The 23159-nt window shown below is 32.2% G+C and overlaps 1 protein-coding gene across 1 annotated transcript; it reads left to right on the forward strand.

Moving 5' to 3' along the window:
- Nucleotides 1–1129: 1129 nt before the first annotated feature.
- On the forward strand, nt 1130–23159 carry LOC134722860 (acid-sensing ion channel 5-like). The gene is made up of 7 exons (XM_063586492.1): nt 1130–1179; nt 4937–5498; nt 6878–6979; nt 11034–11190; nt 16959–17012; nt 22067–22229; nt 23060–23159. The coding sequence occupies exons 2-7, from the start codon at nt 4989–4991 to the stop codon at nt 23157–23159; spliced, it is 1086 nt and encodes a 361-aa protein (XP_063442562.1). The 5' UTR covers nt 1130–1179; nt 4937–4988.

Genomic DNA, 23159 nt, shown 5'->3' on the forward strand with positions numbered 1-23159 from the left:
TTCTTTTTTATCATCTGCACCTTGTTTTTGAAATTTTTCTAAATTGCGAATTACACTGTTATGCTCTTGTTTCAGCTCTTTGAATTTCTTTTCGTAATGAACACTTTTGATTTTGAATTTAACTCTCTCGGAATTCACTCGGTCGTGCCTGAGTCTTACGTTATCTATAAATTCCTTGTTATAGTCTAAGCGAGGAAAGAAGTCCATCAGTTCAATAGTATTGAGTTCAGCGCAAGGAAAAATTGACATAGCTTTCTGTTCTTTGAATAGTCTCATTCTTTCTGCGTCACGACGTAACTTGGATTTTGATTTAACTTTGACAACTTTCACGTCCGGTTGTCTGTGATAACTACACATTCTGGCGTAATGTCCAAAACTTCTGCACTTATAGCAAAATGACGTTTTTGCTATACATTGTCTAAAATGAAATTGATTGTTCACAGTCTTTCCACAAAACTTACATAGGCAGTTGTCCATATGTTGTGTTGAATATCTGGTCTGAAAGGTAGCTCCATTATCAGACATCTGGTATCTCCAGTTTCGGCCAAAATTTCTGGTTCTCTGCGTATCCATTTTTCTGTTTGCTGGGGAATCAGCTTCACAGGTAGAACAAGGTATCCGAAAGATCCGTTGCCCGTACGTCCTAACACCAGATATAGCCGGGTGAAATGGCTATTCGACTAAATGTAAATCAAGAAGGAAGATTCGCTCCTTAAACTTTTATTTCAGCAGTCCGGCAAGACCGAACAACAAACTCCAAACTAAATGTAATGCAACATACAAACAATAACAATATATATAAGCACAATCAATTAAAGGATTAAGAAGATTAACAGATGACAAATTAGAAATAACAATAGATTAAAAGAGTAATTAGTGTCCGACACGTATTTGTAAATTATAGTCCAAACTGTCACATAGAATGAATAATGAAATAAATAGAGTAAATGCATTTAAGACCTTTGTCCAAGATTATGACACATAATCCGTGTAAAACACTTATGTCTAAATTTACGACAAAGTCTAGAATATTAAACTAAATACAAAACCTAAATATACATTGAATTACAAAAATATTGTTTAAAAACTAATTTCATTGCACTGTCCAAATTGTCCGGTCATACAATCAACAGGATTTCATGGTGTAAACAAACTTGTAAACGGCAATAAATTAAGATGGTAAAGTAGAAATATTTTCAACATTTTTTCATTGTGTTAATTCTGGGACCAGTATAACTAACATTAATATATTATGTTCCTGGTTAATGCTATATTAAATAACTACATGTAGTTCCTTTTGGAAATAGTTAGATCTACCACCAGTTATATAGGATTAGGTTTTATTTCATTTAATGACTTTTTACAAATATTCCGTTGACAGATTTTGCAAACTTTACTGAAATAGCGACAATGACTCCATATAAGGCATAGTTGACACTTAAAGAAAGTCGAACTTTGGTTAGATGAGGCCGTTAATGTTAATGCTTATTTATATTTTTGAGGTTTTATAAAAGAACGACAAAACTATAAAACTTAAAATATCCGAATAAAACGCTAAAATCAAAGGTGAAATACATCAACTTAAATGATATGATCAAATCGGGAAAAGTCGCTTATTCAAGAGTTAAATGGACCGAAGTACCCCCACGGCTGAAAATCCACATGAAGATAGCTAGTAGACATTATACTTTCATTTTAGCCCTTTCGTAGTGTTTTCCCATTGTGCAGTTTTTTTGTAACATCGTGTTAAATTGTGACTTCGGATTTTTCTTTTTCATTTCCAAACACGGGAACGCTTAATAATAAATTCCAGAATGAAGATATCATAAAAACAAATTAATATATGAAAGAGTGATGTAACAGCTTAGATTTGACATCAAAACTTGATATCATATGATGATATAAACAATATAAATTGAGTGAATTGTACGATTTGCAAATTTATGTAATATTTTTTTCAATCTTACCGTCTGTCAAAGTATATTACATTTCTTATAATATCACCAATAGTAAATTTTCACAAAAAAAAATGTGGAACAACCAATAAATTAGAAGTTTTGAGTTTATTTATAAAAAAGGGACGAAGATACCAGAGGGACAGTCAAACTCATAAATCGAAAATAAACTGACAACGCCATGGCTAAAATGAAAAGGACAAACAGGCAAACATTAGTACACATGACACAACATAGAAAACTAATAATAAACAACACGAACCCCACCAAAAACTAGGGGTGATCTCAGGTGCTCCGGAAGGGTAAGCACTTGTTTTCGTTAAAGAGCAATCTGTTAAATATTAAAATCTTGGAATATCATGATAAATTAATACTCATCACATATAATTACAATTCTGAAATATTCACTAATGTCAATTTATTTTTTAGAACTAAGTACTATTGTGTGTCATTTAAATGATATATAAAAATGTGTGTTTTCGTCTATTATCCAAAAAATTGCTAAGCGTATAGGCATAAACACCACATAATTGAACGATGCTTTTTAGTTTAACTGAAAACTGGAGACTATGAAATGTGTTTACAGGTTGAAAACGTTCTAGGATAGATATTATTTTGTCAGACACCTTTATTTTTTTTATTTGGTTCTTAAAATATGCCAAAAATGTGTATATCTAACAGAGTTTAACACTAAATTGTGCGTTTTACTCTTAACAGACGTATAACCGACCCGATTAACAAACCAACCGCCCATATCTTAGGTCCGAGACCACAATTATTTCGTAGTGTATTTCTTTTAGAACATAAATGAAAATAGAAAAAAAATCCCACCTGCGCTTTCTCAAAGAAACTTTTACAGTGTGTGTGGTATTACTTTTGGGACAAATTATATCAAAATTATAGAAAACTTCATCGGCTCTCACTCAAAATATGGACAATTGTATGTTTAGGGCGTCTTGAAATCTTTTGACAGCTTCCGAAGTGCTAATTTTAAACCTTTATCAGCTGGACCAAATTACTACTTTCCTTTAAAATTCTGAACTCATTTTTTTACAGTGTAATTTAACCCCCTTCTTGCAATTTGATGCATTAAACATGGAGAAATAAATTTGGAAGGGTATACAAATTAATGACAAGAAACCCACTGTCAACACTAGGGACTATATTTGTTGAACAACGAAAATCAAGGGACGACAATTGTGGTCTCGGACCTAATAAGCAGCATACTCAATATAGATTAACCGACTAATCTCTTTGTAAGCCGAGTGACGGCCGTGTACAGAGACATTTTGAACAACTGGTAGTACAACACTAAAAACGGACATTGCTCAAGCTTATAAATACCTTTCAGAAACAAAAGAAAAATATGTCGCTAAAATGGGCATTGACATTTTTAATTTACGCTAAAATTTGTTAAAAATCAGGCGCTAACGTTGGTTCTACTTTGACGCTAAAACGTCCTCCACCGATGTATATGTCGTAAGTAAATAAATTGGGCACAATGAATATTGCAATTAATCGTCCGCGGTAATTAACACACTATAATTAACACACTATAACAAAGTTGCTGGACTCGAAGCGTCGTTCAGGGTTGATCATGTCTGCCAGATACAATTATAGGTGTATATCGTAAGTAAATAAAAATATTTTAATGATCAATGGATATAGCAATTAATCGTCAATAGAAGCGATCAAAACTTAATAAATAATCAAATCATGAATATTGTAAGTATGATAGTGTGGAGAGATAACAGTTTACTAGTAAAATATAAAATTTTCAATAAATAGTTTATATAAACCAAATCTAGTAATCTCAAGATTTGTCAACGATTGATTGATTGTTTTTTTTTATGCCCCATTTTTGGGCATCATGTTTTCTGATCTATATGCGTCCATACGTCCGTCCATCTGTCTGTCCATTCGTCTGTCCGTCCGTCCGTTCGTTCGTTCGTCCGTCTGTCCCGCTTCAGATTAAAGTTTTTGGTCGAGTTACACATGTTCCCCATGATATTATCTTTTTAATTTTAATGCTAAATTAGTGATTTTTCACAATTTTCACGGTCCACTGAACATAGAAAATGATAGTGCAGATGGGGCATCCGTGTGTTGGGGACACATTCTTGTTTGTGATCTAATTCAACGTTCAGTTCTTTTATTGATGTAAGAAACCGGAGTGTCTGGAGATAACCACCACCTTTTAGCAGGAACATTTCCAACTGAACTAAACTAAAATGTAACGAGTCAAGCAAAAACTTTTTTTTATATTTCAATGTTCCTGTCTGCAGTTACCTTTCCTATCAAGCTTAAAGTCGCTGGGAGATTTGTAATGCAGAAGTGAGGATATATGAATAATTTAAAATAATTACCAATAGTAATCAAATATGAAGTGAAAAGAATCGCAAACACCATCAGAAGCGATCAGAGCTAAATAAATAAATAAATAAATAAACTATTCATTATGAATATTGGAAATAATACACAATTGAGGTATATTAACATTTTACTAGTAAAGTTTATAAAAGTTTCAACATAATTATGTTAGAATATGAACACAATTTGGTATTCTCAATTTTGTTTACCATTGATGGTTTATTTTCTCTTTGTGATCTAACGCTGCTTTCAGCACCATTCACCATTCCGTGGCGGTAGGTTTTTTTTGTGGATTTATAGGGAACCGGATTGTGAAAAAAGAACCATCGCCCTTCCACAAGAAATCTAACCATTCTATTCAATTCAGATTGGAATCCATTACACCTACCACGGGCGGGGCTCCAACTTACAACCTGCAATGTTGCATGACTGTCTAGTGGTACAGTAGCTGTATGAACAACGTAGACCATTCAACTATCAAGTCCCCTCCCCCAATTTGCATACGAAAAGTAAATTGTACAACTTTTTTTTATTAAATTGAATTAAATGGTGAAATTACCCAATTATTTAATTGTGTATTTTTTTAAATGTGTATTTTTTTAATTTTTCAGTTTGTTTTGGCTGTGCTCGTTTCTAGCATGCGCTGTGTACCTGACTTATGTGATGATTCAAGAATTAGGAAATTACTACAATTACCCTACCTATACAACACTTGAAGTGGAGAGACATTCGGAAATTGAATTTCCTGCAGTAACTATTTGTAATTTAAATTCATTAAGCAAATCATTAGTCTTGAATGATTCTAGAGTTGATAATTACTATTTAAGTATTGGACCACGAGAGATATTTGGGCTGTACAACGAGTTCAATTGGAGTGATCCATTTTATGAACAAAACGGATTTTTCAGCAACAGAACTGTGGAAGACATCTTATTGGAACATAAAAAATTACATTATGGTCTGTTTAATTCCTTTATGTTTGATCAAACCTCCTACCTGGATTCCGAAAAATATTTCTCTGTGGAGTTAAAACCGAACGGACCATGCCTTACTTCGAAAAAAAACAAAATATTCAACACGTCATATACAGGGTCCGAATACAACTTTGTAATGTGGTTGGATGTAGACCGTGATAATAGTTATTTTGGCCAATGGTTAGGAGAAGGGGTACAGGTAAATATATTTATTACATATTTACAATAATTCATAATTATATATATATAGAATAGATCGAATACGTTACTGTTTATTTACATAAGTTAAAGAGATTCGCAGTTCGGCACAGTAGGACTTGACTAAATAGTTACTTCCCCAACTGTAATAATCAATTACTAACCTCCTGTAAATAGTTGGTGCAAGTCGGTAGCTAACTTGCTTCAGATTTGCAGCTAGCGAACACAGAGTCTGTATTGTCGGCATGCCCGCTGCAAATACGCTGTAGGTCTGCTGCAAATAATTTACCATGCAAATCTGTGTTTGCTGCACATGTACACCTGCAGCAAACATTTTTATGCAAATTAATCTTATAATATGTAATTCTGCAATGCTCTAGCAAACATTTAGTATTGTCTAAGATTTCTGCAATCTAGCTGTGATCATCTCTTATATTCTTGCTTTTCCGGCAATCTTACCGCAAGCTTGCAGCAAAAGGCTAGCTGGAATGTTTGTAGGAGGTTCATAGCTAGCTGCTAACATCTGCAAACATTATTTTCAAAGGGTTCCTGAATTTTTTTTGTTTGCAGCAAACCTGCAGCAAGTCTGCAGCAGATTTGCTGCAAACATTTCAGTTCTGTAAGGGTTACAATCTTTACAAAGACAACCCTTGAATGTATATGTATAAAAATTATTTTATTTCGTATCAAGTGTTATTTCCTGTTGAATAAAATGTTGTCATTCAAAAACACCCATCATAAATTGGAAACCGTATGCTGTGGGGAATAAATCAAGCATTTGGAAATATTTCATCTAATAATCATACAAAAACCAAAAAGCTGTAAACACCCATTGTACTGGATTGTTTTCGCAAAGGAGCAATCTGTCAAATAGGCCACCCAAAGAACCCTCAGAAATTTGTTGCAAGGGGCATTTACATGCATAGAGCATGTCAATCTCTCTACACAAAACATTGGGTTGACGTCTTTATTCTGACATGGCTGCTAATTTATACATCCAGCGCAGCCAAACGGACGCCTAATTTTTCATGGGTTTTCCTTCGGTCGGCAGAAAACCAATAGAGACCATATTTCTTTACTAAGATTAATGTTTGGATGTTGAAAGGTATTTACCATTACCATTTGTACTTAAAGTTTAAAATTATTTAAAATAATATTTACATGCAAGGACAACAACTGTAAACACATTGCAGATTCATGGTCATCGTTGTGCAAATAATTGCGCAATTATTGTAGACAGATAAGTATGATAGATATAAACTTCTAATTATTTTTCACCATGGTCTTGTTTCTTAACAAAGCATAAAATTTAACTGGAAAATTGATGACCCTTTAATCAAATTATTTCATTTAAGCATAAAACCTGACTTTTTCTTTTAGTTCACAGTTCACGACAATGAGGAAGATCCCCACTTTCAAGGCTCCAGTGGATACTATATTGAACCTGGCCACGAGTATTACGGCGCGCTTAGGAAATACACGGTTAGTTATTCTATCATTAAATATTACATGAAGTATACATGTATCGCTTGGTGGTCATATATTCCTTGATCTCGTTTGTCGATGGGATTTCTACTATCTGATGTTTACACCTACATCTCCTTTTATCCACATACAATACCATTGTGCTCTGCCATAATGTATTCCTATAGATCCATTAGATTTAATTGGTAATTAAGAATTGGTAATAAATGAAACCAAAACAAAATAAACATGACGAAAACATCAACAAAATAAAAACTAATAAGTAAAATAAAACACTACAAAAATAAAACTGATTATTGAGAACCAGAAACCTATAACTCCGATACAGTTGCTAAACTTGCACTGTTGCAGCAACGACGTCACAACTGGTACGGGGGTTTTTCAAACACAACTTAAAACTGCGAGTTCACTTCAGAAAGGCGCGTAAAGTAAACAAAGGCGCTCGTCGAAATAAGAAGACAATAAAAAATTGAACAATCATGACCAGTCATGCAACGTTCCTACATGAGGCAAATATGATAACGATATAGTCTCAAAATTGATAAAAAAATATTTGAAAATGGCTAAGAAACAGGTAGAATGCAAAACTTTGCCGTGCATGTTTTCCCCGCTGCCGAGTATAAATAAAGTTTATATTTCTAGATACTTAATTGTTGTTCTTTTTACACTGCAAATCCTTCAACTGTTCCAAACGAAATATTTTTATCAACGTAAACATTCTACGAACTGAGTGAATTCTGTAATGACAGTTTAAATAAAACGCTACGAAAACGCAATATCAAAATTAAAAACAACACGATGTAAATCCAATGAAATCTGACTGAATTAACACAGTTTGAATATAAATATTGTTTCTGTATTGTTAATAAGTGCTATTTTCTCCACATTTTTGGTCGGTGTGAGAAAAAAGTTCGAAATTATGTTTTTCTTAAATTTCTTCTTGATGTGATTAAAAATAATTATTAACTTTGATCGATGTACTTTTGTTGACCATGCGAGATTTTTTTCGGTGAACCGCTCATCAGCAAATTGTTTAATTTTTTCTATATAACTATGTGGGCAAGGTAAAATAAACCAAAAGTAGTCATGATATTTGATTTATACCCGCGAGCCCCCTAAATCGATATTAATACAATAAATTTGAGTTGTCTATCTTTCAAAGCAAAGACTATGTACAAAATAAATTGCTGCATAATTATAGATTATCGGGGACCATCTCAACAAGATTGATTTTCTTGCCTGAGCCGGTACGGCGAAATCGAGAAAAGCAATCGAATTGAGATGACCAATGATAATCTGTTTATCGCTATTTTACCTATGAAGACGTTGTTAATTTCATTGACAACGTGCAGTGCGCCATTAATTTCTTGCGATTATGTTTATATCGCTCTACTGTGCTGAAAAAGAAAATTATCAGTTAGTAAGATCAAAGTAAAATATCGTAAAATAGCGATAAAGACAACTTCTGTTTAGTGTCTTTAAATACCACTCGGCTAAAGCTCGCATTGCAAATTTTCTTAGACTCAGAGTCGTACAAATACAGCTGATATTTAAAGACAATAAGTAGTTATAGTCTAATATATATGTCTATTATAACAGAACTACATGGACTACTTATACGCACGGGTATATACTATGATTCAACTGTAGTTTACGGTTTGATTTACAATGCCGTTCGATTTTTTTTGTATGTCTAATAAATCTGATGGCAGACAGGTGAACAAGTTTGAAGGTGTATCCATTGATAACGTTATCTTTTGATTTTCACTTTGAGTGGACCAAATTTCTAGAAAGTTATATTCCACTTATCAACGTCTCAAAATCATTTAATATAGATTCATGGTATACCGCAATCTTTGATTTTACAAATGCAGTACACAATCGGTATAATTCTTTGTCAAAATCTGCAAATTTGGAGACAGATGTGCAATTTTATTAGTAAGACTGTTTATTAGTATAAAGAAAACTTAACGATTTATTGCATTACTTTAAATGTTTAACAAATATCTAGTTTTTGGTTTTTTTTAGAATCAATTTTTCAAATTAGCCATTTTAGGGGAGATAATTCTTTTTGTAAATAATTTATACTGGATTGATAGGGACATTTTTGCTTGTAGCAAGAGAAGAAGTTAAGGAACATAATTTTTTCATTTTATTTTCTTAAAACAAATTATTAAACTTATCTTTTCATAATTTGTTACAAAATCCTATCTCATACATTTCTTTTTTGCACACAAATGTTATTTTTCATGATCAATCTAAGCAAATTTGGACATTTACGAACGACTCGTAGCTTGCAAAATAGCGCGGTGACCCGTACTTTTTATCATATTTTGAAACTAGAGGCTCTAAAGAGCCTGTGTCGCTCACCTAGGTCTATGTGAATATTAAACAAAGGAAGCAGATGGATTCATGACAAAATTGTGTTTTGGTGATGGTGATATGTTTGTACATCTTACTTTACTGAACAATCTGATGCTTACAATTATCACTATCTATAATGAACTTGGACCAGTAGTTTCTGTGGAAAATGTAACCGGTAGTAAAAAAATACAAATTTTATGAAAATTGTTAAAAATTGACTATAAAGGACAATAACTCTTTAGGGGGTCAATTGACCATTTTGGTCATGTTGACTTATTTGTAAATCTTACTTTGCTGAACATTTTTGCTGTTTACAGTTTCACTCTATCTATAATAATATTGAAGTAAATAACCAAAAACAGCAAAATTTTCTTAAAATTACCAATTCAGGGACAGCAACCCAACAACGGGTTCTCTGATTCATCTGAAAATTTCAGGGCAAATAGAACATGACCTGATAAAAAATTTACCACCATGTCAGATTTGCTCTAAATGCTTTGGTTTTTGAGTTATAAGCCAAAAACTGCGTTATACCCCTATGTTCTATTTTTAGCCATGGCGGCCATCTTGGTTGGTTTGGCGGGTCCCGCCAGATATTTTTTAAACTAAATACCCTAAATATGATTGTGGCCAAGTTTGGATTAATCTGGCCCAGCAGTTTCAGTGGAGAAGATTTTTGTAAAAGATCTATAAAATTTACAAAAAAGGTTAAAAATTGACTTTAAAGGGCAATAACTTCTAAGTGGGTCAACTGACAATTTTGGTTCTGTGACTTATTTGTAAATCTTACTTTGCTGAACGTTATTGCTGTTTACAGTTTATCTCTAACTATAATAATATTCAAGATAATAACCAAAAACAGCAAAATTCCCCTAAAATACAGATTCAGGGGCAGCAACCCAACAACGGGTTGTCCAATTTATCTGAAAATTTCAGGGCAGGTAGATCTTGACCTGATTAACAATTTTACCCCATGTCAGATTTGCTCTAAATGCTTTGGTTTTATAAGCCAAAAACTTCATTTTACCCCTATGTTCTATTATTAGCCATGGCGGCCATCTTGTTTGATTTGGCGGGTCACGCCACACATTTGTTAGACAAGATACCCCAATGATGATTGTGGCCAAGTTTGGTTTCATTTGGCCCAGTAGTTTCAGAGGAGAAGATTTTTGTAAAAGTTAACGACGACGGACGACGACGACGGACGACGGACGCCAAGTGATGGGAAAAGCTCACTTGGCCCTTCGGGCCAGATGAGCTAAAAAAAGCATAGTAAAATCTTCATTTTGAAAAAAAGATAAGAATATTCTATCCGAGTAAATTTATACCAATGATCTACGTTAAGTTAATATAAATGAATTTAAAACTAATTTGCGCATACAAAAATATTGATCTTATTCCTTGACACATATGGATTTCTTGACATATATTGGGTAAAACTTAAGAACATCTACATATAGTATCATTGATGCGACTGTCATACACGTGAAAGGTTAAGCTAGATTTAAAACCAAGATTAATTCACAAATTTTCTACGTAAGAAGGTGACTGTACCAAATTGTCAGGAATATGACAGTTGTAGTCCATTCGTTTGGTGTGTTTCAGCTTTTGATTTTGCCATTCGATTATGGACTTTTCTTTTTGAATTTTCCGCGGAGTTAAGTATTTTTGTGATTTTATTTTTTAGTATGAATATTTGTCAGAACCGTTTAGAGCGACACCAACAGAGTTCTGCAGAGAATCTTTTGAAGATGGAAAGAAGTATTTATCAACACAGTGTTGGAAGGAATGCTATGTCAGTTATATTTATGGGGCCTGTAAATGTATTGATTTTGATTACAAAGGTATTTACATGTATATGTGATATTTTTCTTAGTAGATCTTTCGCGGATGAATCTATGTTTATGAGACAGACATAAGTACAAAATGTAGAAGCCCCACTTGCTAATGAGGTAACGGTTAACGGTAAATGAACATTCTTCTGTCTTCATTTAGTGAAAACCTTCTTGATTGGTTAAGCCACCTATGCGTTTAAAAGAAGCTACTTGTATATTAAACCAAGAAGTTAGTATCACTAGTTCTGACAGTGAAATATATTATTTATAATAATTATTCTGATATGACTTGTATATTGACTATTGCAGAAATTTGAATTTTATTAAATTGGCATGCATTTGATACATTTCATTAGCGTGAAACACTTTCAAACTCTTAAATGATGTACATGTTGTTAATAATACAGATAAGATTTAAGATAAGATTTATTTTATTAAAGTGTCACCATCCATTACAATATCAATATATATATATACACATAAAGTCATAAGAACCCAACATTTATGTAAAAGGATGCCAGCCGAAAACGACTTATGAGACACTATCATTAAAACAAACATCTAATACATACATAAAAGGACAGCTTTGATACATTTAAAATGTATTTCGTAAATTAAAAAAAAAAAAATTAAAAATAACAAAACATATATATAATTTCTAGATGACATGTTTTCGTCGATAAAACATATGATAAAGGGAACTAGCTAAAAGAGGAACCATATTCTCATTACACATAAGATAACGAAGTTTTTCAACATCACATAAATTCTCAAAATCAACATTTAAAAGACAGGCTTTGGCATATAATTCATGTCTGATATCAGAGTAAAAACAACAATTAAAAAGAAAGTGTTTTTCATCTTCAATTTGGCTACTATCACAAAAAAATACATAAACGGTCTTGTAGAGGTTCTGGTGGTCTAGCATATCGACCTGTTTCAACTTTAAGTTGTAACGAACCAGCTCTGAATAGTGACAAAATACGTCGGTGGCATCTATTATTAACTACCTTTACATAAGGCTCCGTACCAATACAAGTTTTAAACAATCTATAAAATCTTAATTTATTACCATTGACATTATTTTTATCATTCCATACTTCATGGTGCCAATATTCTTTTTCAAAAACTTGTATAGAGTCCCATACATTACTCATATTAATTTCATCTTCTACATTTATAATCAATCTATATTTACGAGCTAACTGTAAAACTCTATAATCCCATGACGATTTTCTTCTAATCGCCCAGGTATGAACCTTTTTACATATATTACTAGTATTGTCACATTTTAGACGATTCCAAAGTTTAAAAACTTCAACTTTCAGTAGTGCATCGCCTGATAAAAAACCCATATCACCTCTAGCAGCTAAGTTGCTGCTTCTTTTGCTTAAGCCTAAGAAAAATTTACAAGCATTGTTTTGCAAATTATTTATACAATTATGTATATTAATGCCCCATACACCGGAAGCATATGTAAAAATGGGTTTGACTAAAGTGTCATATAATTTAGTAAATACATCAAAATTCATACCACCAGTTTTACAAAATTTGGCTTTAATAACACCAAGAGCTCTATTAGCTGATTTATACAATTCTTTGGCAATTATAGAATTATCTGAAAATTCATTCAAAAGTACACCAAGATATTTATAACAAGCTGCATATTCAAGACAAAGTTCGCCACATTTGAACTGAGAATTACTTCTTAGTACAGATTTATTTCTAAAATGAACAATTTTGGTTTTGTTTTTATTCAGAGTTAATCTCCACTTTTCACACCACTTATTTAAAATGTCCAACTGCTTTTGCAGTTTCTCTGCATCAGGTGCAATCAATGCAATATCATCAGCATATAATAACATAGAGACCATAATGTCATCTATTTGAATACCACAATTTGCTTCTCTAATATCTGAGACTAAATCATTTACATAGATAGAAAATAAAGTCGGCGATAAAACACAGCCTTGTTTTACACCAAGAGCAACAGGAAAAAAGGATGTCATAAAGTTATTTACTCTGACTGCACAATTAACATTACTGTATAAAGAAGTAATACAATTTAAAAATATACCGCTAATACCAACTTTTTTCAATTTAAAAATTAGACAGTCTCTATCAACGGTATCAAATGCTTTCTTTGCGTCAACAAAACATACAAATGTATCCTTTTTTGCATTTTTTCTACTTTTAACAATATTATCTAATACATAAACATGATCTGTACAGTTTCTACCTTTTCGAAAACCGTTCTGTTCATCACATAAAATTTCATTTTCATTAAGCCATTTATTCAAACGCTTATTTAAAATGTCAGCAAAAATTTTACATGGGATAGATAAAATAGTTATACCTCTATATGACATAGGATCGAATTTACAACCACTATCATTTTTTGGAATAGGATTAATAATTCCATTTAACCATAAATCAGGCACTTTACCATTTTGAAAGCAGAATGAAATAAGTTTAAATAACAGGTCTATACATATGCTATTGCGTAAACTTTCCGCAGGAATATAATCAAAACCGACTGCTTTATTCAATTTAGTCCTATTTACAGCGTCAATGACATCTTGTTTTGTAACAGGGCAGTTCAAAGTGTCACAGTTCCTAGTCGGGAAAACATGATTATTTCCCTTTACCCAGTCTAAATGATTGTTATCAAAATTGCCATTATCACCAGAATTAAATAGTTTTTCATAATCTGTTTTCCATTTGTCCAGGACAACATCAACATCACTACTAAAGCCTTCATCTGTTTTTACTTTGAATGGAATGTTTTGGCGACGTTCATTCGCAATACCAATATTACCAATGTATTTCCAAAAGTCCCGAGTGTTATTACTTTGAAACAGTTTAGACAAATTATCCTGCTCCTTTAATTGAAAGTTACGTTTAGTATTTCTATTTAGCTTATCGAACTGATTACGAATATTGCAAAATTCCTGTTTAAGTTGACGTCTCAGATTAGTGCAGTTTTTGCATTTCAACCACTGCTTTTCTTTAAAACACACTTTATTCCATAATGAGGTAAGTTCTTCAGTCCAGTATGGTTTTCGAAGCGATTTCTTCCTTTTATCCGAACTTGGTCCTGTTGGGGTCTTCAATACGGGAACTGTGTCTTTCATCTCTTTTTCTATTAAAGTAACAAACTCTGTATATGCACTATTTATGTCTTTATTTGTGACTAGTTCGTGTTCAATTTTGTCAATAGTATCTTGAATGTGTGTATTGTTGTTAAGAAAGTTCAATGGGAAGCGTTTCAAATTGTACCTGGGTCTATCTGTATTTGGTGCTTGGCCAATAGAACTTGTATTGCATGCAATGTCTTTCTTCACGTTTATAGTCCAAACTATTGGTCCATGGTCCGGTATAGACTTTTCAAAGTTCAAACCCGTATCGACTATAAGATCAGACATCAAATACACGTCAAAGCTTGTACACATGTCTAACTGTTCATGAGGTGCAAAGACATAGTCAACAACTGACCGTCCACGCTTTGATACACAAGTGAAGTCGTTATTTCCATCAGCACGACCATTTAGCAAACACAAGTTACAACTGGTCAAAAAATCAATTAGAAGATCACCGTACTTGTTACTAGAAAAGTCAATTATTTCTCTGTCATTAATATCATCCACACCTTGTATGTAATCCTGATCGCTCCCGCATCTAGAATTAACATCTCCACCAATATACACAAAGCCTTCATTTTGGTAGCAATAAACTTGTTGTAGTAGATCATTATAGAATTTTTCACCATCATTCATACGACTTGACCCTTCCGGTGGTAAATAGCAAACACAGAAACATATATTATTTGAATCATCATATTTATGTGATAATTTAATCCACAAAATATCTTCCACTGAACTATCAAGAATTGAAACACTGAAATTATCCAAGACTTCATCTTTTATCAATACACCCACACCACCAGATCCTCTCTTCATTTTTGCATTTTTATACTTTCTATTATGGCCATACCATTGATAACCACTAATTTCAATATTATCATCGTTTTTTAAGAAGGTTTCACAAACACCAATTATATCCAAATTAAGAAAATTCAAAACACTTTCTCTAATCCTAGAATTATCAGAATTTTTATATTTAGACCAACCATTTACGTTCCACACACCAAGCCTGACGTTTTCCTAACTTGTTTTATTCGGGAGGATTCTACCACCAAAAACTTTGAAATTCCGTTCTTTTCCAACCATTTTAAGAATTTGCCGTAAATTGTTGTCATTATTACGCATTTCAGGTGTAAGATCATTTTCAACGTAAACGTTTGCAAAATTTTTAGACTTTTTCAAACTGGATTTTGATTTCATAAGTTTTTGCTTTTGTTCAAATGTATCTACCGTTGCAATAATTAAACCCGTCTTGTTTTTGCCTTTAGGTGTTAACCTTTTTGCCTGACTAACTTTGATGTCCGTTAGTTTTAATCCGTCTCGTAATAATTTATTAACGGTGTTCATCGTGGCAGATGGGTCATTTACCTCTACCGTACACGGGGCTAGGTTTTTAATAACAATGTTACATTTCTTATTATTTGCGGATGGTTTTGCAACTTCTGCGTAAGATTTTGTGAGTTTATCTAAATCAGATTTTATATTGACAATGTCCTGATTTATTTGCTTTTTGAAGTTGGAGATTTCTTTACCAAATTCTTCATGCACGACCTTGCGTACAGCATCAGCTATCTTTTCCGATAATCCGTCCTCAAATTTCTTCTCCATATTATCCATACGACTACTTAGAGAAACGAAAACTGAATCCATTTTCTCTGTCAAAGTATTAATTGCATATAAAACTGCCGACTCTGAGTTATTAGGATCGTCATTTTTAACTCTTTTGTTGTTGTTTTTCATCTCAGTTTCATTTTCGGGCCCATCTAAATTTTGCGAGGGTTTGCGTTTACGTTGGTCTACTTGATTTCTTACTGTACTATTTGAAATATCTACTCCCGCCATATTGATGTTTTTCTTTGTTCGTACAAAGTAAAGTGTTTGTGTCACTGAATAACTGATTACTAGTTCACTTTTGAACTACTGAAGGTTTTAAACAGTATCTAAATACAAAACTTACTGGTTTTGATTGCATATAAACAAGTTATTCCATATAAATCCAATATATTTCCACAAATTTTTCACAACGAAAATTTTCACTTCACTTCAACTTGGGCATGCGCATGAACACATGAATATGAATATGAATACATATGAAACAGTGATTAATCTGGTTCAATACTATGAAGATTTAGACTTAAAGAGAACATTCCTTCCGGCTTTGTTGAGAACATAGACTCACTGATTATATTGAAAATGTTGTTGACATTATATATATATCGTAAATATGAATAATTGACGGAAATATTTTACAATGAGTTGCAATGTTAAACAATCCTAGCAAAATAAAGATGTATACTATAAGTATGGAAATTTAATAAATATTTTACGAGCCATCTTCTGTAATTTAAAATTGACATCAAACATGGTCATTGTTCTACACAACGGAGAATTGAGTTCTTCAACCTTTATAACGAAACACACGAACAATGTGTAAAATATTGTTGATAATAAGGTAAACAAAGGTATCATGAATTGCATGGGAATCATGAAAAACAAGTCCAGTTACAACTTTTGTAAAGTAGAATCATTATAAAATAGCATTTTTAAGTTAAGCATATCAATATTGTATGTAAACTGCTATTCGCAATTAATGATATGCAGGGTAAAATATCTTGAATGTTGGTTTATTTGTAGATTACCCCATCTGTTCTAAGTATGATTATTTCAAGTGTGCAAGACCAGCAAAAGGTATGAAGCAAGAAGTATGAAGTAAGATGGACAGGACAGTAAATAATATCGGTTTAGATAAAAAAAAACCAACGAAATTCATTTCGTTGAGAATAGTCGTCAAATTTTGTCGACAGTTAGTTGTCCGTTCGCGCACCAAAAAAAAAACGCGAGGTTTTGCTAGCCATAAAATCAGGTTCTACCCATCATTTTTTTTAAATGTCCTGTACCAAGTCAGGAAAATAGCAGTTGTTATCTTATAGTTCGTTTCTGTTTAAGATGCATTGTCGTTTGTTTACGTTCACTCCAGTGTTTCTTTTGTTTCGTTGTTTTTCCTTTTATAGATGATGAGTTTCCCCCTGTTTTAGTTTGTAACCTACTTTCGAACAGCGTTATACTGCTGTTGCCTGCTCTATTGTTTTTTTTTTCGAAGTTTAAATTCGTAAATCAATTAAGACACCAAATAAAGTTTACAAATAAAAACTGAGGAAATATCATGAATTTCAATTTCAAAAGTAGTAGGACGGAGTGCGTTGACATATTATTTTAATAGTCTCCTACAGTTAAGGGCGAGATTAAAAGAAATATAGAATTTAAAATTTAGACTTTAGATCAGAAGAACATTAATTAAGGTGGCTGGGGCGTTTTTATTAAAGTCTATAAATTTGTTTCATAATTTGTCAAAATGAAGTTTTTATGCCTTTTTTTTTCGGAAATATAATAAAAAGTATGCAAAAAAGGGACTTTTTTTATGTTATAGGTTGTGGGAAATTTGTCAGATTATGTATCCAATGTTGTGTGATAAAAAGAAAACTACACCATAAAATTTCAAGATAAAATGTGAGAAAATAGCTCTTATAGCATGATTTAAGATAAGAAAACATGGGGTCACTTGACTTGTTTTCTTGCAACATATATAAATAGGTAAATTTACAACACTTTCTATAATAAAATTACTTTATATGAGTTATCTCCCCTACTACCTTTGTTATCTCCCCTTATTTGGCAAAGTTGAAAAAAAATTGAACCAAACACAAATATTATGTCTTTTTTTTTAAATATAGTCAGTAGTAGATAAAATACTTAACTTTCTTAACGTACACTAAAAGTCTTGCACATGAAATACATATTACTTTCAAAATTTGCACATTACATTAAAGATCTAGACGAATTGTTTTTTGGTACTTCAAAATCCAAGATGGAGGAAGACACCCGATCCACATTTTTTATTTATTTTATTCTTATTTTTTTACCTATCTTTTTGTTAGTACATACATAACATCTTACTAATTATGTTGGTAAAACTCACATACACAAATTTAGGCATATTTCGGTTTATACGAAATATTCGGCATATAAATTCACATACACAATTTGGCATATCAAAATTATACGCTCTTTACTTGGCTGCTGGTGTACCAGGACAACGTTCACTGTGCTTAAACGGCCGTGGGTAACGTAAGTTACCCACAGCCCAAGATGGAGCCGCCTGGCATCGGTTAGGAAGTTTGCTTCTATATAATGACAATACCATGAATACAAAAGAAATTTTCAGTAATTAAAAAGTTATATAAATATTTTAGGGAAACTCTGCAATGTAAAACGTGATTTGTTACTACAAAATGAACGATTACAGCACGATTTTCCAAAACACTTATGATGTCCGTAACTTCAAAACAACTTGTCCGTAACTTTTTTCCTTATATAAATAGGGATGTCCGTAACTTTAGCATGATGTCAGTAGCTTTCAACGAATTTTTATTCGTAAATGTAATTATAAAAAAAAAAAATGATAAATAACAGAAATACTGAACTCATATGAAAATTCAAACGGGAAGTCCTTTATGGAATGGCAAAGCCAAAAGCTCAATTTAACACACCAAACGAATGGAAAACAACAGTCATATTCCTGCCTTAGGTACAGACATTAAAAAGTAAAATTACAAAAATACTGAACTCTGAAGAAAATTCAAAAAGGAAAGTCCCTTATCAAATGGAAAAATCCAAAGCTCAACCGAATGGATAACAACTGTCATTTTCCTGACATGGTACAGGCATTTTCTTATGTAAAAAATTGTACGGCAAAATTAACGTATCTTACCGGCATTCTACTGGCTTTATAGATTGTTAACTGCTTAAGTTTTAGATGACGAGTCATGACATGCAGGTTATAAATCTCACCATTTCCAACTCTAGAAATTACATTAATTGTGAACATAGCCTTTCATCTACTCCTAGATATTTGCATTTTTTTTTCTCACAATCAACAACACACCACCATGAGCACACCACACTAGATATAGTGAAGAGACCATACATTTCAGCTTGGCTAACAATTCAGAAATTATTTAAAGGAAAGGATATCATTGTTTTCCAAGGCATCATCACAAGAATGTTAGATAATTTTTGCCATACCGTAAGATCCCGTTTTATCCCGGGAATAATTCTTAAAAGTTAAACGTAAATTCGTGACACTCTGGCTTGCTTTTTTCTCTTGTTTAGTTTGAAGCATATCGTTATTGTATAAATCTATGTAATAGTTAAGGAGTTTGATAGTGTTAATTGTCCGTTAAGTGTTGAAATTGTTAATCTTACAATTTTGAAAAAAAGTTACCCACATCCGAAAATAAAGTTACGGACAGTCTGATTATTTTTGACTAATAAGTTACGGACATCTTATGCATTTTTTAAAAGTTTGCCTTGCGCTAAAGTGAAGTCAAAATTAACAAATTTGTAGTGATGGTAAGTGGTTTCTTTATTCAAAACTCCTATCAATATTTACATTGATCATGAAAAACGTTGCAAAAAGTAGATTTCGTATCAATTATAATCTCAACGAGTTTAGAGTCCGCCATCTTGGGCTGTGGGTAACTTAAGTTACCCACGGCCGTTTAAGCACAGTGACGTTGCTGCCGTGCAATGCTGTTTGCCTGGCATAGCTTTCCTCCTGATCCTACATTTGGTGGCTTCGTGTTTATTAATTAATTATTTTTACGTATATATATTTTTTTTATGTTTTCTATAAAAAAAAAAAATTTTTTATTTTATTTATTTTTATATTATTTTTATATTATTTTTTTGTAGCCACCTTAAAATAATATAACATACAAAAAACTGGAAGATTATGAAAATCCTTTTTGAGATGTTTGATTTTTGTAAAATGACTGGACAAAGCTGCCTATTACATTAATATATTAAGCATTGGCATGATTTTGGTCTCAGTGAATTGAAAGGAAAAAAATAGAATCTGTTTAAGGATGTACTTAGGTGAGGTTTTGGAATAAGGGTCAAATGATCGGATCCCTTGGTGTTTTTCCATACGATACAAGATAAATATTTTTCCCCATAACACCTATTTGTCTTTTAACATAAGACTTAATAGCTCATAAAAGGTCATTTGACAAAATTTTAGCAGATTCTTGATTTTCTTTCTTTTGATTTGAGACTCAAATAACACCAATGCAAATATAAGGTAAAAGTCCAAGTCAGCCTTCTCCCATCATATTTTATAAATCAAATATCTCGAAAAGGAGCTCATTGACCTATCATTTTTTTTTTATCTTATTTTGATCCTTAACTAATACTGGTCCGAGACCACAATTGTCGTCCCTTGATTTTCGTTGTTAACGAATATAGTCCCTATTGTTAACAGTGGGTTACTTGCAATTAATTATTATACCCCTTCCAAATTTATTTCTCCATGTTTAATGCCTCAAATTGTAAGTAGGGGGGTGAAATTACACTGTAAAAAAATTTGGGTCCAGAACTTTAAAAGAAAGTAATGATTTGGTCCAGGTGAAAAAGTTAAAAAATAGCAATTCGGAAGCTGTCAAAAGATTTCAAGACGCCCTAAAGATAAAATTGTCCATATTTTGGGTTAGAGACGATGAAGTTTTCTATAATTTTGATATAATTTGTCCCAAAAGTAGTACAACACACTGTGAAAATTAAATTGAGAAAGCGCAGGTGGGATTTTTTTTAATTTTCATTTATGTTCTAAAAGAAATGCACTACGAATTAATTGTGTTCTCGGACCTAAGAGGTGAAATCTGTAAATATAGAATTTGTACTCTGGCAACTTCCCTAAATGATTTGATGGTGTCAACTTGTCAAATAGCATGAAACTAAAGGAAACTAAAAGAAATGCACTACGAGTTAATTGTGTTCTCGGACCTCTTTCAGCTTAAAGTATCAATTTATAATTCTTGATTTATTTAATTTTACCTTAGATCACCAAAGTACATCCTTAAATCTTAGTAATGAGCTTTCTTAACGCAATTGTTTTCTTTGAAAAGAAAAGTGGTTGATATAGGGCAAATTTTTTTGCCCCGTATCGAAGGACAAAAATTCAAGAGGTCTAAGCAACTGACAAAGAATAGGGTTGAATAGGTGACCTCAAAAGACAATTAGGAACAAAAACTGATGAAATTTATCATGCAAGTTTTGTCAAAAAAATACTTGTCAGTGGTGTTAGAATTAGAACAGTTGAAAGACACAATCAATTACGAACTTGAAGAGCATTAAAATGAACATTTCAGAAAGGATCGCGTCTCTATCTTATCTTATCTAATTCCAACTGGTCTGCAAATTTTTGATATGCACCATCCAAGATGACAACTATAGTAGGTTGATATTGATTATAATATACATGTGTAACAGAGCAATCATAACATATTTTGTATGAATAATTCAATTTTGAAATGTTCGTGCTTCCAAAACCAAGTTTAAATTTACCGAAAAAAATATCAATTTATGAAACTTAATGAAATCATTCTAGAAGCGATGACAATTAAATTTAAAAAGACACTGCAATAATTTGTGTAGATTTAAGCATCTTACATGTCCTTGGAAATACCAAGCGATCAAAAGTGCAATGTATACTTGAAAATCAAGAATTTACTTAACATATTTTTTCTATTTGTACTTTTTTTGTCTTTTTCTGTCAGTTAATTTATTTAAAAAAGAGTCGAGGTACATTTTGTACTAAGTGATTTTATTTTCTAATAAAACGCCTTCCTGTTACCATTAAATACGAGGTCTCTATACTTATACTTTCTTTTTTTTAATTTTCATAGGAGAATTTTATGGAAACTCTAAAATGAAGACAGGTTGTCATTGTCCGCCTGCATGTTCTAGCACACGATACGAAGTAACACTTTCTTCATCCATATTTCCGTCGGACTTCTACAATGATTTTCTTCTAAAGGCAATTAATGAATTTAAACAGGATTATTACAGGTAATAACGTACTATATAATTTCTCAAAATCAGACCTGGGTTTTGTCAAAGCTCTAATTTCCTTGCCCGGCTTCGGCTATACTTGAATCTTTTTGAGTTTTCATGCTCTATTGTTTTTCTTCTATATTTGGTGATTTCAAATGTTTGGCCTCAAGCAATGGCAAAGAGACATTTATTATCGAAATACGCATCTTGTGCATCGGAATTTGAACCGCTACAGTTATTGTTGTTTTCAGTGCTTCTCGAAGCCAGGATCTATTTAACATGATTGTTTTGCTTTTATATATACATGTATTCGAGCGTCCCATTAAAACTCTATTCCTTACCTGCCCATTGTCTGTAAATTTTTGGTGTTAAAAACATAAAGTATTCTTATGAAGGGTGTTACAAGAAGCAGGAAACACTTTTAGCTTTTGAAAACTTGGTTAGTTTCAGGTTGTGGTTTTTGTCTTATCTCAGAAGACAATTTTTAAATTTCATCTGGTTTAAGGTGGTACCTAACACTACAGGGAGATAACTCTGTAAACTCAGCTTAACGTTTTAATTGTGTTGTGTTGTAAATGGAATAATAAGCTTCTCAATGATCAAAATTGGTGTTTGTCAAACTACTATATAACCAGTGTAATTTTTCTGACAAAACGGTTGGTTCAAAAATTTTGAAATTCTTATATTTTGTTTAAAGGATCAAAGGAAACACGTTGTCAAAATTTTAGGAAAATTAAACGAGCCAAATTTATTTTAGTGAAAGTGTTGGGTACCACCTTAAGCATTATTTATTCAGACTATACCTCACAAATTGCCCTTACTAACATTTTTTTTTCACCTTTCAGAAAAAACCTAATAGTCATTCACATCTACTTTGATGAACTAAAAACAACAATTGTAAAACAGCTACCTGTTTATGGATCATCGGTGGAGATATTTGGTTAG

Source organism: Mytilus trossulus, chromosome 6, assembly GCF_036588685.1.
Source record: "Mytilus trossulus isolate FHL-02 chromosome 6, PNRI_Mtr1.1.1.hap1, whole genome shotgun sequence".
Taxonomy (NCBI): Eukaryota; Metazoa; Mollusca; class Bivalvia; order Mytilida; family Mytilidae; genus Mytilus; species Mytilus trossulus.